We start from the raw sequence: 14,581 nt of genomic DNA on the forward strand, positions 1-14,581 counted from the left end.
GGGAGCAGGTCAAACAGACTGTGTCCAGGGTGAGAAGGGTCAGCTGAGATCCGAGCTGCACGCCGCAGTGTCCTGGAGGTGTACAGGTCCTGGAGAGATGGGAGTTTGCAGCCGATCACCTTCTCAGCAGAGCGCACAACACGCTGCAGTCTCTGTCTCATATGTATGGGTCTACCTTACAATATAAGTTGACTGTTGTTGTGATTTGGCGCTGCTAAATAAAAATTGAATTGAACTGAATTGGTCAGAGCGAGTCAGGGCGCTGCTCCTGACTCGCCCGTCGTGTTATCCTGAATCTCACTGCATTCATGTTAAAGTTCATTTTCCGTGTCCTCCTATGTGTTACACTGAAACACACAAAAGTGATACAAAGTGACATAAAACGACGTCTGGATGACACGAAATGACAAATTTCATGTGAAGGATTCTGGTTTGTGTTTCCTGCTCTTATTTTGAAGTGCACAGGCACAGAGGAGTCCAGTGTTTACCCTTCTTTCAGCTCTGCTTTGGTCTCCCCCACCTGCTCTCTGCAGGACTACATGCTGCAGCAGACGATGCTGAGGGTCAAAGATCCGGCTCGCTCGCTGGACTTCTACACTCGAATCCTGGGCATGATGTAATTCCTCAGTCTGATCCCAAACTTCTCCCGTGCTGCTCTGCCTTCACCTTCTACTCCCTGGGTTACGAGGACAAGGCGGACACCCCGGCAGATGTCAAGGAGAGGACAGTGTGGACATTTTCCCGCAGAGCCACCCTGGAGCTCACGCAGTACGTATGGAAACAACCAGTTCAACAGTTAAACTCGATATGAGTATTATTTATAATAAATAAGTCTGATGCAGATCTGTCGTACCACAACGGGAACAATGAGCCGTGAGGATTTGGTGAGAACTTGTTTGTTCAATGTTCAGACCGTTTCGTTTGCTTCTCAATGCTTGACTTGTTGTGGTTGTCACTGCTGTCCTGCTTCCACGCAGGTCACATCGGCATTGCTGTTCCTGATGTTTACGCTGCCTGCAAGTTATTTGAAGAGCAAGGAGTGAGGTTTGTCAAGAAACCAGAGACAGGTGAGTTTTTCAGTCAGCGGTCCAGCCTCAAAACACCACCATAGTGAAGCCAAACTCCATTGTTCATCAATCAGCCCCTACCTGTCCTGCAGGTGGCCTTTCATTAACTGATTTTTTTAAACTGAAAAAGCTTTTGAGCCTCTGTGACTGGTGATTAGATTAAACATTGTGAAGTTTGAAAAAGTAAAAAAATCTTCCTCAGTCTTGAAGAACCTCGTTTGCGCTCTGCTGCTGACACATCTGTACCAGCAGGGGGCGCACAGACACAGCTGGTCAGGTCGCCTGTTTGAGTTGAGGCCTGTACTTTGCAAGGAGTGGATGGAAGTCAGCTTCTATCCTTTAACTTCACTGATGACAGTCTGTTTCTGCTGTTGCAGGTAGAAGGAAGGGTCTGGCCTTTGTTCAGGATCGAGATCTTAAGTCCAAACAACACGTTCTCCCTCATGTCGTCTTAGAGTCGCATCACTGAAACAGAGGAGGACTGTACGTTATGAACGTTATGTCATATTAACAATAAAGGATATAATAAAGTAATGTGGCACATTTACGCTTTAAATGGATAAAAGCACAGATGGTCAAACCTGCTCACTGTTTGTGCTGTTTTTTTCATTATTCCAGATGTGCAGCACTTCGCTGAACAGCTGTTTTTAAATGTGCCATAGAAATAAACTCACTTGACTTTGAGTGTTTCTATGTCATGCTGCTTTCTACTTCAATTCCACTATATGTTGGGTGTAACTGTCATACTTTTTACTTCATGACATTTATTTGAAATGGTATGTAGTAAGAGTGATATACATATATTAAGCTGTGTTTTTTCATGTCAGACATCTGTATGAGTGCACAGAGCTGCACGCGCATGGACATCCTGCTTACTGTATTTATTTCTGATCAAATTACTTGTTTTTGCACAAATTCAGTTTTCAGAATTATGCTTGCAGCACACACTGTCTGTATATAAAAGATGGAAGATTTCCTGCTCTGAAAAATAAGGCTGAAGCACCTTAAACCTGTGTTCTTTGTCTTGGCCAGCAGAGGGCGACTCCTGCGTCAGCAAACAGGTCTCATCTCTGATCTGAGGGAGGGTTTAAAGAAGGTAGACGGCGACCATGTTCAGCTTGAGACTTCCGAAACTGTCACTGTGTATTTTATACAGTTATCAGTACTTTTACTTGTAATGGAGTATTTTTATTGTGAGGTATTTGCACTTTTAACTGAAGTCAAACAGCCGAGCAGTAAATGGAATCTGATGAATTTAAGAGATGAAAATGTGTCATCAGTTTGTAAGTACTCACTACAGTGCCCAGCTCACGTCCTCCTCGCTGTAATCCGTCCTCTCCCTCTGTGAGGATATAAAGCATGAATCATGTCACCTAATTTACTGCCGCTTGATTCAAAGCCGCGTCGCAGCGTGAGAACCGTGTCGGCTGACCGGAGCAGATTTACGGCCCGCAGCGTCGTTCCCAGGGCTGTCGGACTTTAATCCTCCACTGAGCTGGAAGTGACACTGTTTTGTGCTCTGGGAGGATTTACCGGCTGTAACGGCGATTGAGCCACAAGACGAAGGCAAAGACAAGTATGTGTGTGTGTGTGCGTGCATGTGTGTACAGTGTGGTTGGTCACACATGCCATCATACTGAGGTAAAAACGTTTGCCTTGTGGTGGACGACCTGCTGTTTTGTCCAGCCCTGAGGAAGATCACGTGACCTGACTGAATAGGTGAAGTCACCTCACCTGGTCTCACACATGGAAGATAGTCTGTCTCATTTTTGTGCGTCTTTGTATTCATGTCACTTTGTCTCAGGATTGTTTTGTTACGGTCCTTTCCTCGTGTCTTTCTGGTTTCTCTGAACTTTTTCATCTCATGTTGTGAAAGGAGTAATTTTCTCTTTGTTTTGGTTACCATCATTTTGTGACTCCTGGTAAAAGTGTTGTTTTTGTCGTTGCATTTTTCTGTCATTTTGCTGTTTTTCTGGTGTATATTTGCAGCTCTGTCTCTTTGTACTTTGCCCTTTATGGCCAATTTTTTTGATTTGTTTCTGGAATTTTTAAAGCGTCTTTTTGTATTGTTTTTGCTACTTTCTGGTCATTTTATAGTCATTGTGTCTTTTTGTGGTCATTTTCTTTTGTCTTTGTGCCTTTTCCTGTCAAATAACTAAGGATATTATTTCTCTCATGGTAGCTTACGTGTTTGTCATTGTGTCTATTTAAGGACATTTTTCTGTTACTTTTTTACATTTTGTGATCGTTTTTAATTTTGTCTGGTCTTTTTATTGTCAGTAAGTCTCTTTATGGTTCAGTGAAACACAATGATGAAACATGCATGTAATTGCCACCTCATTACTGTGGTAATTATGACGTTATGAGGTGGCATTTACATTGTGAGAGATCTCATGCCTTACCTGAGATCTCTCTCTGAACACTAACCCTCAGTAACTGCTGAGAGTTGTTTCTTATTTTTTTGTTAAAAAATAGTCATAAACTCTTTACTGCAAACACATTTCTGAATATTCTGTCCACCATATTAACACACATGATGGTGGAAAAATATTGGAGACGCTTGTCAGTACACAAAAAAACACCTTTTATGAAGCAGAAAAATCATTTTACAGACTTCAACGCTGCCTGACACGTCAGAGTCAAAAACAGCGGCAGAGCTGCTGTTTCGGGTTGCAGTAGAGCAACAGGTAAAGAGCCCGGTTCACAATTTAATTATAGATATAAAAAAAATAAATAAGTAAAATAAGAAAAAGACGTCACGACTCGAGCTTTCACTACAGCAGCAATCTGTTTAGTCGTCTTTATTTGTACAAGGCACACAAGGTATCAGAGACATTTGGCTCAAAGTTCAGTGACAGTTCACCTTTTTTAACCTTTAAAGAAGATTTCATATAATCAAATAGCAATATTATTTATTTAATATTGAGCTTTCTGAAGTCTGCTGGGGAACACTTTTCTGTCACTTCATAGATTCTCCATCAAAACGATCAAATACGACAGAAGTCTGTTTGTGTTAGTCAGGTTAAACGTGAACGTGAGTTTGTGTCAGGTTTGCTTTAAAAGACGCTGGTGTGCTGGAGTCTGTGGTTAATCACCTGTAGATGGAGCTTCATACCTGTGTGGACAGATTTCTTTAACATCATCAAACTGCAGCTGAGAGAGTCAAAGAGTCAAACTCAAGCGTCCCGGCCGGGTGCACAGTAAGCTGGTGGTGTGGCTTGGTTATGTGTCCCTCACACTGACAGCCGTTTTTCAGCGTACAGGGTTTGTGAAGGGCTGTATTTTAAATACAGGAAGCAGAAGTAGAAACACCAACCACAGCCTGATGGCTGTTAAACCTGACACATGAGACCAGTGCCTACCCCGGCCCTGCTGCCCCCTGATGTGGACCGCACAGCAGGTGCATCAAAGTGAAAAAACACCTGGTGTGTGGCGGTGCAATGGGATGTGATAAGCAGCATTACCTGGCGTCTTGTCGGTAGCTTCTCAGTTTTAAAAACTGGAACAATAAGCTAGTTTTTAACAAACAGGAGGAAACTGGGCATCTGTTGGGACCTATTTTCAGTGGCAGACTCATTCACATCTCACCTTTTAGTGAGCATTTGGGCAAGTAGCATTGTATATGTGGGATTGAGGTAAATTAGTAATAAACAATATTTAACCTGACTTATCTCGGTTAAACAACAAAGTTTTTGTGAGTTTGAAGCAGCTGAAACATGAAAACTATGCTCAGAGGAGACAAACCACACGTTCCTGTTCTGAATCGAGCCAGTGTGTGAAAGCAGCAGGTGGAAGTCAGTCACAAACATCCCCAAGAAGTTAATAACGAGATGCTAACACCAGCCGTGGAGCTCAAACATTTCCAGGCTGTTAAACTGTCAGCAGAGGTTAGTGAGCAGCACACAGTCAGAAAGCTCCGACCTCGGTTCCCCACGGCCTGTAGGGTTTACCGCTGCTGCTGTGTGGAGTCTGCGAGGAAGAGGAGACGGGGGGACTGGCAGCAGAGGAGGTGAAGGAGGAGTGAGGGAGGATGGGAATGCCTCCGTGGAGGGCGATGGGAAACGACGCTGAGAGGGAAAGCAGGGAGGCGGAGAGAGGGGTGGGGGTGCAGGGGAGCAAGAGGGATGAGGAAGAGGAGGAAGAAGGCGAGGAGGAGGTGGAGTCTGCATGGGAAGAAAAGGAGGAGGAGACAACACCGCGCTGGGAGCCTCCGCCCCCTCCAACGTCTGGAGAAACCAGCCCGCTAAGTCTGTAGGGCAAAGGACGAAAGGCGGCCAAAGCAGCCGCCCAATGGTGCGGGTGGTGGAACGGGTGAGGCAGGGGGTGGGGCTGCTGGGGGTGGTGTGACGAATGGGAGGCAGTTGTAAGGGCGGCGGCGTCACGCTGGGAGGCACAGGAGGCAAGGTGGGAGAGAAGACGGGAGCGCAGTGGGTCGCCGGAGTCGAGCCCCTCCACAGCGCTCAGGTAGCGGGAAACCTCAGTCACGCACTCCCTGAAGCCCAGAGACAGGAAGTCCAGGGCGAGAGCGTGGGCGTCGAAATAACCTGCAGGCAGAAAAGGGTGGGGTTAACATCATGGAGGGAGGCGGGGCTTAAAATCAGATTCTAAATCAAATTGAAAAATTATGAGGGCAGCCAGTCATTACAAACTCCACCAGAAACACAAACTCCACCAGAAACACAAACGTCACCAGAAACACTAAACAGGTTTCCCTCAGTCACTTTGGGGTGACGGGGTGTTGGTTTAAGCTCAGCTGTGGGAGGACAGGTGAGCACAGGTGAAGCTGAAGGTTCAGGGTTCAGTGTCTGATCAGTCTCCTATTTATGCACCTGTAAACTGGTTTGTTAATTGGCCAGTAAAATTAGAATAATAATTTTTTTAAAAAGAGTAGAAGACAACAAAGAAGAGTCGATCACCTGAGCAGGTGATGCAAACACTGTGCCTGTGTGTCATGTTGGGACACACAGAGCAGTGCTGACATCAGTTACACATTAAAATGTCTATGAAATAAAAGTCTGCTCATGTCTTCATTGAGCATGTGTGTGACCGCACAGAATAACCCCCCCCCGCACAATCACAGCCTCCAACCACAACAGACATATTTTGTTTTCAAAATCCCGTGCGGTTCATTTCATACCTCAAACATTTAGTAAACAATTAAACAAATAAAAGTAAACTGCAAGAAATTACAGGTAGCAATAAAATAAACTACTGACTCTTTTACGCCTCGTCCACACCTACACAGGTATTTTTGAAAACGCAGCCGTTTCTATGCGTTTGGCCCTTGGATTTTTGCGTTTTGCGTTTAACTGTGGACCAGGAATACAGAGTTCGTCACGCAACGTCAAAGGTATGTGCCCGTTTTCACGTCACGCTGTGCGCCACGTTATTGTTTACATGAGATGAATTTCTACAATGGCGGATAGAGATAAAATACTGTTACTGTTACTCTGACTATCTGCAATTTTTACACGCTTACATATACACACGCAGTTACTGTCCCTCTATTTAGAAAGGCAGAGGCGTCATGGTGTAATTATTTTATGAGTAGTTGTTTTTTTCCTGTGTAATAATATTCAACATCGCTATCAATACATTTTTCAAAAAATGCCTCTCTGTGCAAAAACATAAACAGCTGTGGGATACTGTTTGTCTGTGATTTGAACCGGGGGAACAAGTCGTGGCAGGATCACCCTAATATTATTTGTATCCCACCGTAACTTTACTGTTTAAAGAGCTAACATCTCCAAAATGTCAGGAGTAGTTAGTCATTATAAGAAGTGTTTGTGAACTAAAATTCCACAATGTGGGATACTGTTTGTCCCTCTTTGGGAACCTCTGGATCTGGGGTGTCAAACTCCAGGCCTCGAGGGCTGGTGTCCTGCAGGTTTTAGATCTCACCCTGGGTCAACACACCTGAATCAAATGATTAGTTCATCACCAGGCCTTTGGAGAACTTCAAGACATGTTGAGGAGGTAATTTAGCCATTTAAATCAGCTGGACGTGTCTAAAACCTGCAGGACACCAGCCCTCGAGGCCTGGAGTTCAACACCTGTGCTCTGGATTAACCAATAATCTGAGTTTTCGTGTTCTTCTCTGTCTCGGTCCTCTGTTTCCATTCTCTTTGGAGTCTAATGATGATGTTAAGGTTGTCAGTCCTGTTTTTCTGTTTCTGTCTCCGTGTTCACTGCGGGTCTTCTTGTGTCTGTTTCAGTTTCCTTTGGTTATTTCTTGTTCATGTCTTGTGTTACCTTTGCTCCCGTGTGTGTGACTGCTTTTACTTTTGTCTTGTTGCACTGCTGCTGGATGTTCAGGCTAGTGTGTATAAATAGTCCTTCCCCTGTATTCCCTGCCATGCTCCCTCTTTTTGTTTGACTTTTCCGCCTCATTTTTTCTTATTTATTGATTTATTTGTAGACGTCTTTATGCCTGAGCTGTATTTTGTTTCTTTGTTTTTGCAGTAATTCAGGAAAATAAAGTCTCGTCTTCTATTTGCCCCGGCTGTGCTTCAGGAGCGGACTGGAAGGTAACTGGCTGCAGGCACTTTCCAAAATCAGCGCTGCACACTTTGAAGCATGCAGTACAGCAGAGATGCCTAAATTTCTTTAAAAAAATGTTGACCATGGAGGCAGGCCTGATCCCTTCAGATGTAACATAAAAAGTACTGTGCATAAGTTTTGCGTTTACTGTGGCTTGGTTCATTTATGTTTGTCTGAAGCTCTGAGGAGCATTAAAACAAAAGTGGCCTGAGTCTGAATCCCAGAAACCCGACACGTTTTTTGTTTTTTTTTTAAACAATGTGACGTATCTCATTACTGAAAAGGTCTGCAGTGGAGTGAAGATTGGAAGTGATGTAAGCCTGTGGAGTGACAATATTCAACACTTTCAAGTGACGCTCAGCTTCACTGTGTGTGACAAACGGCCGTCATTGCTTCCCAAACACTTCCAGAGAAACGTTTGCACTAAGATTTCAGTTTGTGAGAGCCAGACGTACTCTCAGCTCCGTCTCTGCTGCTGTAAACCCAAACAAATGCTGCACAGACCGCCTGTGAACGCAGCCAACACTGCCCGCCCCCCACCTCCACCAATCCGCTTTATGAAAGCAAACAGCGCTGCTCAGGGTCAAGTACTACTTTTATCCCTGCAGCGTTTTCCCATGGACTCACCACCGCCCTCTCTCTCTCTCTCTGTCAATAACACACACACACACACACACAGTCCTGTTTGTATCACTTCAGAGGACATCACACTGACGTACATTCAGTCACTTTCTGCCTACTTAACTTAGAATATTCCAAAACCTGACTGTGCATCACTTCCACACTGACGACCTCCCAGTACATACCCAAACTCTGTTTTTATGCGAGGTCAGCAGAACAAAATCCAAACCCTGATCAGTCATGGCCTAGCTACCAATCAGCTGTTGTTACCATAGCGTAGAAAATCATATTGTGGTAGTATGGAGTAATGTGGGTACCTTTTCCTCCTGTGGCCTGCAGCATCTTCAGGTGATCCACAGTCATCTGGAGGATTTCTGCCTTCTCCAGTTTAGCTGAACTCTGACAGAGAGGGACGACAGATAAAATTCACACCGATTCCAGTAAAACATCATCTTTTGAGGGTGACTCCAAACCAGGCCTGCGGGTTGATCCACTTTCACCAAGTACTGAAGTTTTACATGAAATAAAAACCATGTTTGCAGCACACTTGGAGTGAGTTTATTGCAGCTGTCCATGCACAAAAGCTTCTGATCAAAAGTCAGATTAAAATGTAACTGCTAAGCAAAGAAAACTCATGTAATGCATCATCTGTAAAATCTTCCACTTGGAGCGTAACATCCAAGTGATTAATGCTTAGTAATCTAAAAATACAAACTGCTGTAGATTATATCTGTGTGTTTGTAAAATCCATTAAGACTGCGATAGTTTAATGCACTGAGCAACAATTTGTAAACAAGCCCACATGCACGCTGCGATAAATGTTTTCAAGACAACTACGCTGATTATTTCAGGTTTCTTCTCGCATGTACGTGAAACTCCTCACTGCCTACTTCACCTGTCTAGTGTTTAGTTTTAGACCTCATGATTTATTAATCCATCTGTCTGCTACTTCTAAGGTCAAATCTTGAAATTTCCCATATAAGAAAACATTTCTTTGCAGATGACACTCAAATGTATTTTGGAGTGGAGTGGAAGCGCTGCACAGACACGTGGCTGTGTCTCAATTCAGGGACTGCATCCTTCGGAGGCCGCATTTGAAGGCTGATTACGTCAAAGCGACGTGACAAAGGATGTCCCTATTAGAAGGCTGCTCCAAATTAGGCTGACAAATGCGTCCTTCTTTTCCCCGAATTTGAAAGATGGGTCGATGTATCCTTAGTGGCCCAACCTATCCCAGAATTCATAGTGTGGCCCAGCCATTTCCAGTTTCCAACAATGGCGGCAGCTACTTAGTTGTAATATTACTCTTATTACTCTTTTCAATACCAGTATTTTCATAATGATATAAAATTCTTGTCAAATGCGGCAATGGTGGAGGAGCGCAGCTAAAGAGTTTGAAATATTGCTCTTTCTGGGTCACAATATAAAGTTTTAACATATTTTCAGGCGAGAAAGTAGGTGTGTAAACTTCAAATATCTGCTCGGTTTATCAAGACATCACATATCGCCAAAAGTGCTCTGTCGTTTTCGGAGAAGTCTGTTACCCGCCAACTCGATAGCTGACTGGGTGATGAAGGCTCACTAGAGCCCGGCAAGAACAGCAAACTCCCGGCACATCGTTTTCAGACCCCGCATGGTCTTTCACTACTCAGGTTAAACATGATATATAAGTCACTTAGATAACTTTAAAATGTTATTGTTTGGCTTTTTTTTGGTTTTTATTTGTCCCTGAGTAAATTTGTTTGGCTGAGATTAAAGTTATAGTTCACACACAGCTGAATAAACGTCAAACAGAAAACTGATCAAACAGAAGTATGAGACGGTCGAGAATTGACTTCAGTGACCTGTCATATTTTAGATAGCGAGAAGTAGACGGCTGAGTTTATTAAACTCCACTGAGACAGCTGGTGACATAAATCTGAAGGCTAGACTGTCCCATTTCACAGCCTCACACTTCTGGCCTTCTCGGTCTTCGGAGAACACGGCCTTCGCGGTCAACGTGGGCCGGGTCCTCCTAAGGATGCAGCCCCTGAATTGAAACACACCCACTGAGCACACAGCAGGTAAACAGGAGACTGTCGGTCGGTACCTGTTTCTCAAACGCTGTTGGGACAAGTCTCCGTAACTCCGACAGGCTGTTATTGATTCTGTCTCTGCGTCTCTTCTCGATAATCTTAAGAAAAAATATTAAAATCAGTTGAAATCATCACCGTTGGATACTCCTGTACACATCCGCTGACAGAAACAGTGACCTTACCCCTCTGCGTTTCTTCCTCGCCATCACTTGCGTCGTCGTGGTTGGAGAGCCACATCTTACCAAAGATTCTTTCATGTGTCTGTGGAAAATAAACGAACTGTGGAATTTGGTTTTCCCAGACCTTTTCAGGCATGCTCAGAAGAAGAAAAGAAGCCCATGATGCACACAAGAAATTTTTTATGAATAACTAAAAATAAAAAGTTAGATTTTATTAAAATAATGTCATGAAATCATCAGTGACCCCCCCCCCCCTTACACACACCCACACACACACACACATAAATTATCACCTCAGTCTCTCTGCATAATTTTCCTGGTGGTGCACAAAGATCCCTGCAGTGTCTCTGTGCCCCGCCAGGGGGACCCGCCCCAGAGTTTGAGCACCGCTGTGTCGACATAAACATGTGAACACCGGGACTGCAAAGTTTATTCCTCTGCTTATTTATGAGAGATGAAGGTTAGAGAGAGAAGAGTAAACGCTGCAAAAATCCGTGTGACAGATTTTTTATATTTATTTATATTTCATCATGTGTTTGTCTTCATTTCTTATCTCTAACCCATCATCCACTCACTCCTCTGCAGATCATCCCACTTAGTGTAGAATATTAATAACACTGCATGCTTGGATAAAATATAATAGATTTTATTAGACTAAACTGCCCAATTTTATATTAACATATAATAAACGAGCACCGCATACTTCTTACAGAAGACATTTACTACACAGCAAAATCTCCAGTGTTAAATTAACACTGGAGAGTGTCTATATGGGTCCACTCCTCTGAGTGTTAAATACAACACTGTTGAGTGTTAAATTATGTTTATTAAATGTTTAAAAGTAACCTAGTCAGTTTTGAAGATTAACAAAGACTAACACTGAGCAGTGCTGGTTTTCTAACACTGGAATATTTCTAACATTTTGAGTTATTTTCCAGTGTTAGAAAACCACAACTGCTCAGTGTTAGTCTTTGTTAATCTTCAAAACTGACTAGGTTACTTTTAAACATATAACACTGTCAAAAGTGTTAATTTAACACTCAACAGTGTTGTATTTAACACTCAGAGGAGTGGACCCATATAGACACTCTCTAGTGTTAATTTAACACTGGAGATTTTGCTGTGTAGAGTGTAAGTCTGACGTATTTAACTTCACTGTTTCCATTTCATGCTTTGTTCGTTTCACCACCTTTAAGATATAAATACTGCGACAATTAAATTTAAATAACGACAAAGATTGTTCCGTTTTACAGAAATAGTCTTGTAACAATTTTGTAACACATTTAATAAAATGTATGCCGTGATTTCTTTATACAGTGGTCTTTGAACTGTTCCGGTGAAAAAGCAGCTCCTTTAAACTCTGCAAATTACTACACAAGATTTCGGAGAGACGAAGCTGGTTTTGATTTCCTTTCCTCTCATCTTCTTCTGACACCGAAGGTTTATCAGGCGATCCTTCGAATGGGGAGTAACCCTTAACTTGGGAACCGCTCAACTAAACTGATCGTATTAAAAGCAGATAAAAGCAGCTGATTACACGCTGATGGATTTCTATTAAATGCATGCATTTGACTGCACCAGTTCACTTTAAAGGTATTTATAAGGGTGTATTTAGAATCTGCAGTACCTTTATTTTACTGAAGTATTTGAGCATTTCACCAACAGTGAACATAGAATAGAATAGAATAGAATAGAATAGAATAGAATAGAATAGAATAGAATAGCCCGTTATTTCCATTATACATGTACAACGAAATTGTGGGTGCTCCACTCCAGCTGTGCAGGAATAAAGTAAAATATAAATAGTAGAACATGTGGAATAAACCGAGCCCTTTAAATTCACTTTTAAATTCAGAAATACAAAACTGAACAAAACCAAAACAAACAAACCATGAAAAGTAATTTGGAGGGAAAATTAGCTGAAAGTAAAATTTTATTGTTTTGAACTTTTTCCAGCTTTGAGCGGATTTTAAGGTTCAGTGACGTCACTCGGTAAAAACGAGCGCAGTTTTCATCATGTTTATTCTCCTTTGCCTTTTCTTTCAGGGATAATTAAAAGCTTGTGCTCATCTCGGTTTTTAGGAGATCTGCTGAATTAGCAAACGTTTTTGTTTGACTCATTTTTGAAGCACAAAGTCCCTGTATTTACATGTCTTATTTATGTTCCATTTTTGTCTCATTCACTGGAAAATCTGATTAGAAATGAAAGGTTTGCCAATAATCTTTTGTGACATTTTATGAACCGCTAAAATTCCTCACATTTATTTTTAGGGCGATTAATGTTTGTTTAGACACATCAGTAGGCCTAATAAAGAGCTCCGTGAGCGTCAACATTTAGGTTGAAACGATGTGAAATATAAAGACATAAGCTAAACGAACTGCGATGTTTTCATTTCTGTCATAAGTAAAAGAGAAACGTGTGTGAAATCTCACCCCGGATAAATGTTCTCGCTGCCCACGTCGATGGTCTCCTCTACCTCGCTCTCCGCGGAGCTGCTGTCCTCGCACGGCCGCTTCATAGCGCGTTGTTGGCGCGGAAATGTGGCCGTCTGTCCCGGGAGGAGACGCGAAGGTTTCAAAGACTTCTTTTATTCCTGCGAATTTGCTGACCGGAGATCAGACCGGAGTGAATGAATGATCGAAACCCGGTGGGTCCTGATGATCTGGTGTTAATGTGCCCTAAGAGCGTGTGCGGTTAATCCACGGGGTCAGGTTCCTGAGACAAAAAACGTTTTCTCCAAATAAAAGTCACGTTAGTTTCACAGGGTTCCGGTTTCTCTCAGCGGTGCGTGTCCGGCCAGAAGTCCGGGACAGGTGGCCTGGGTGTCGGCTGCAGACTGGACTGTTGACCGGTGAGTCCTTCTCCTCCTTCTCCTGCTTCTCCTCCTCCTCCTCTGCCGCTGGAGCTTTCCCACGAAGCCTGGGAATCACACACACACACACACACACACACACACACACACACACACACACACACACACACACACACACACTGTGAGGTGCGTCTGGTTCGGAGGGAGTACGCACGTACACGAGCGTGCGCATGCGTGCGTGTATGGGAACGAGGCCATCAGAAAACAACGATTATATCAGGCAGCAGGTTTGAGAGTGACTGCTGCACCGCAAACCTGAGGTTCTCTGAAGCTCTGAGGTCCTTTTATTTCCAGCAGCTCACCCCACTGATGCTTTATTCCATAGTATAAAATACTTTAAAAAAAGTTTATAAAGTACTTTTCTCGTCTTACTGACTGCTCAGAGCACTTTAGCAAGAGGCTGATAGAGCAGAAGGCTGAAATGGCATCATGAAGGTTTTGGGTACATTCAGCTTCAGCCCACTGGAGGCAGGAGGTCAGTGAAGGTGGTGACCAAGCGTCCTCAGGCACGTCTTAACAGTGAAAACCTGCAGCTTGAGCTTTGGTCTCTGTGGTGTGATGGAATTAGAGATACATCAAATATTTTGGTCCAAATATCGTTTTTTTTCCTCAAAACAATAATAATATTTTCTTTAACACTCCATTTAACTCTAACACTCCATCCTAGAAGGACATTGGAGAGATGGTCAGGAAGCTGAATGTGGTCAGTAGGAAAAACGACATGAACTTGGAAGCGTTGGCCGGATTTGTGCAGGATGAAAGAGACTGATGCACAGACATCAGCGGTTACCATCGTGCAGTAAAGAGGGGTGAGTTGTATCTCAAGACACAGTAAGATGTTGGACCTCAGCTTGACATAAATGCTAGGAGAGATGAGCACGAAACACCCACAGTCAGCTGACGGACATGAAGCAGAGAGGGCCAAACGTCCTGACCGAGAGAAGTCACTCACCAAATCGTTACTTCAAGTTCTTGTCTGTGAGTCTGAACTGTGTTTTGTGTATGTGATGTTACTTTGCTTTTGTTTTATTGATTTTTACACCAGATTCAATCTTCACTTTAAAATGAGGCTCTGACCCACTGGACCTGCATCCACCAATCCCTTGCTGCCATGCCGGGAAGATGCTTTAGCCAGAAACATTACGTATGACATGTCAGAAAAAGGCTAGTGTGTGTGTGTGTGTGTGTGTGTGTGTGTGTGTGTGTGTGTGTGTGTGTGTGTGTGT

General features: G+C 43.2%; 1 protein-coding gene and 1 pseudogene across 1 annotated transcript; one reads left to right on the forward strand and one right to left on the reverse strand.

Annotated features, from left to right (window-relative positions):
• LOC102192696 (lactoylglutathione lyase-like) overlaps positions 1-1,522 on the forward strand; it is a 2,460-nt pseudogene extending 938 nt beyond the window's left edge.
• A 3,219-nt stretch (positions 1,523-4,741) lies between these two features.
• hey2 (hes-related family bHLH transcription factor with YRPW motif 2) lies at positions 4,742-13,439 on the reverse strand. The gene is made up of 5 exons (XM_005732761.1): positions 12,916-13,439; positions 10,486-10,564; positions 10,318-10,401; positions 8,546-8,627; positions 4,742-5,611 (listed from the first exon to the last, which is right to left on the reverse strand). The coding sequence occupies exons 1-5, from the start codon at positions 12,999-13,001 to the stop codon at positions 4,974-4,976; spliced, it is 969 nt and encodes a 322-aa protein (XP_005732818.1). The 5' UTR covers positions 13,002-13,439; the 3' UTR covers positions 4,742-4,973.
• Positions 13,440-14,581: the final 1,142 nt, after the last annotated feature.

The sequence above is a fragment of the Pundamilia nyererei genome, unplaced genomic scaffold, assembly GCF_000239375.1.
Source record: "Pundamilia nyererei isolate P.nyererei 1_Seehausen unplaced genomic scaffold, PunNye1.0 scaffold00048, whole genome shotgun sequence".
Taxonomy (NCBI): domain Eukaryota; kingdom Metazoa; phylum Chordata; class Actinopteri; order Cichliformes; family Cichlidae; genus Pundamilia; species Pundamilia nyererei.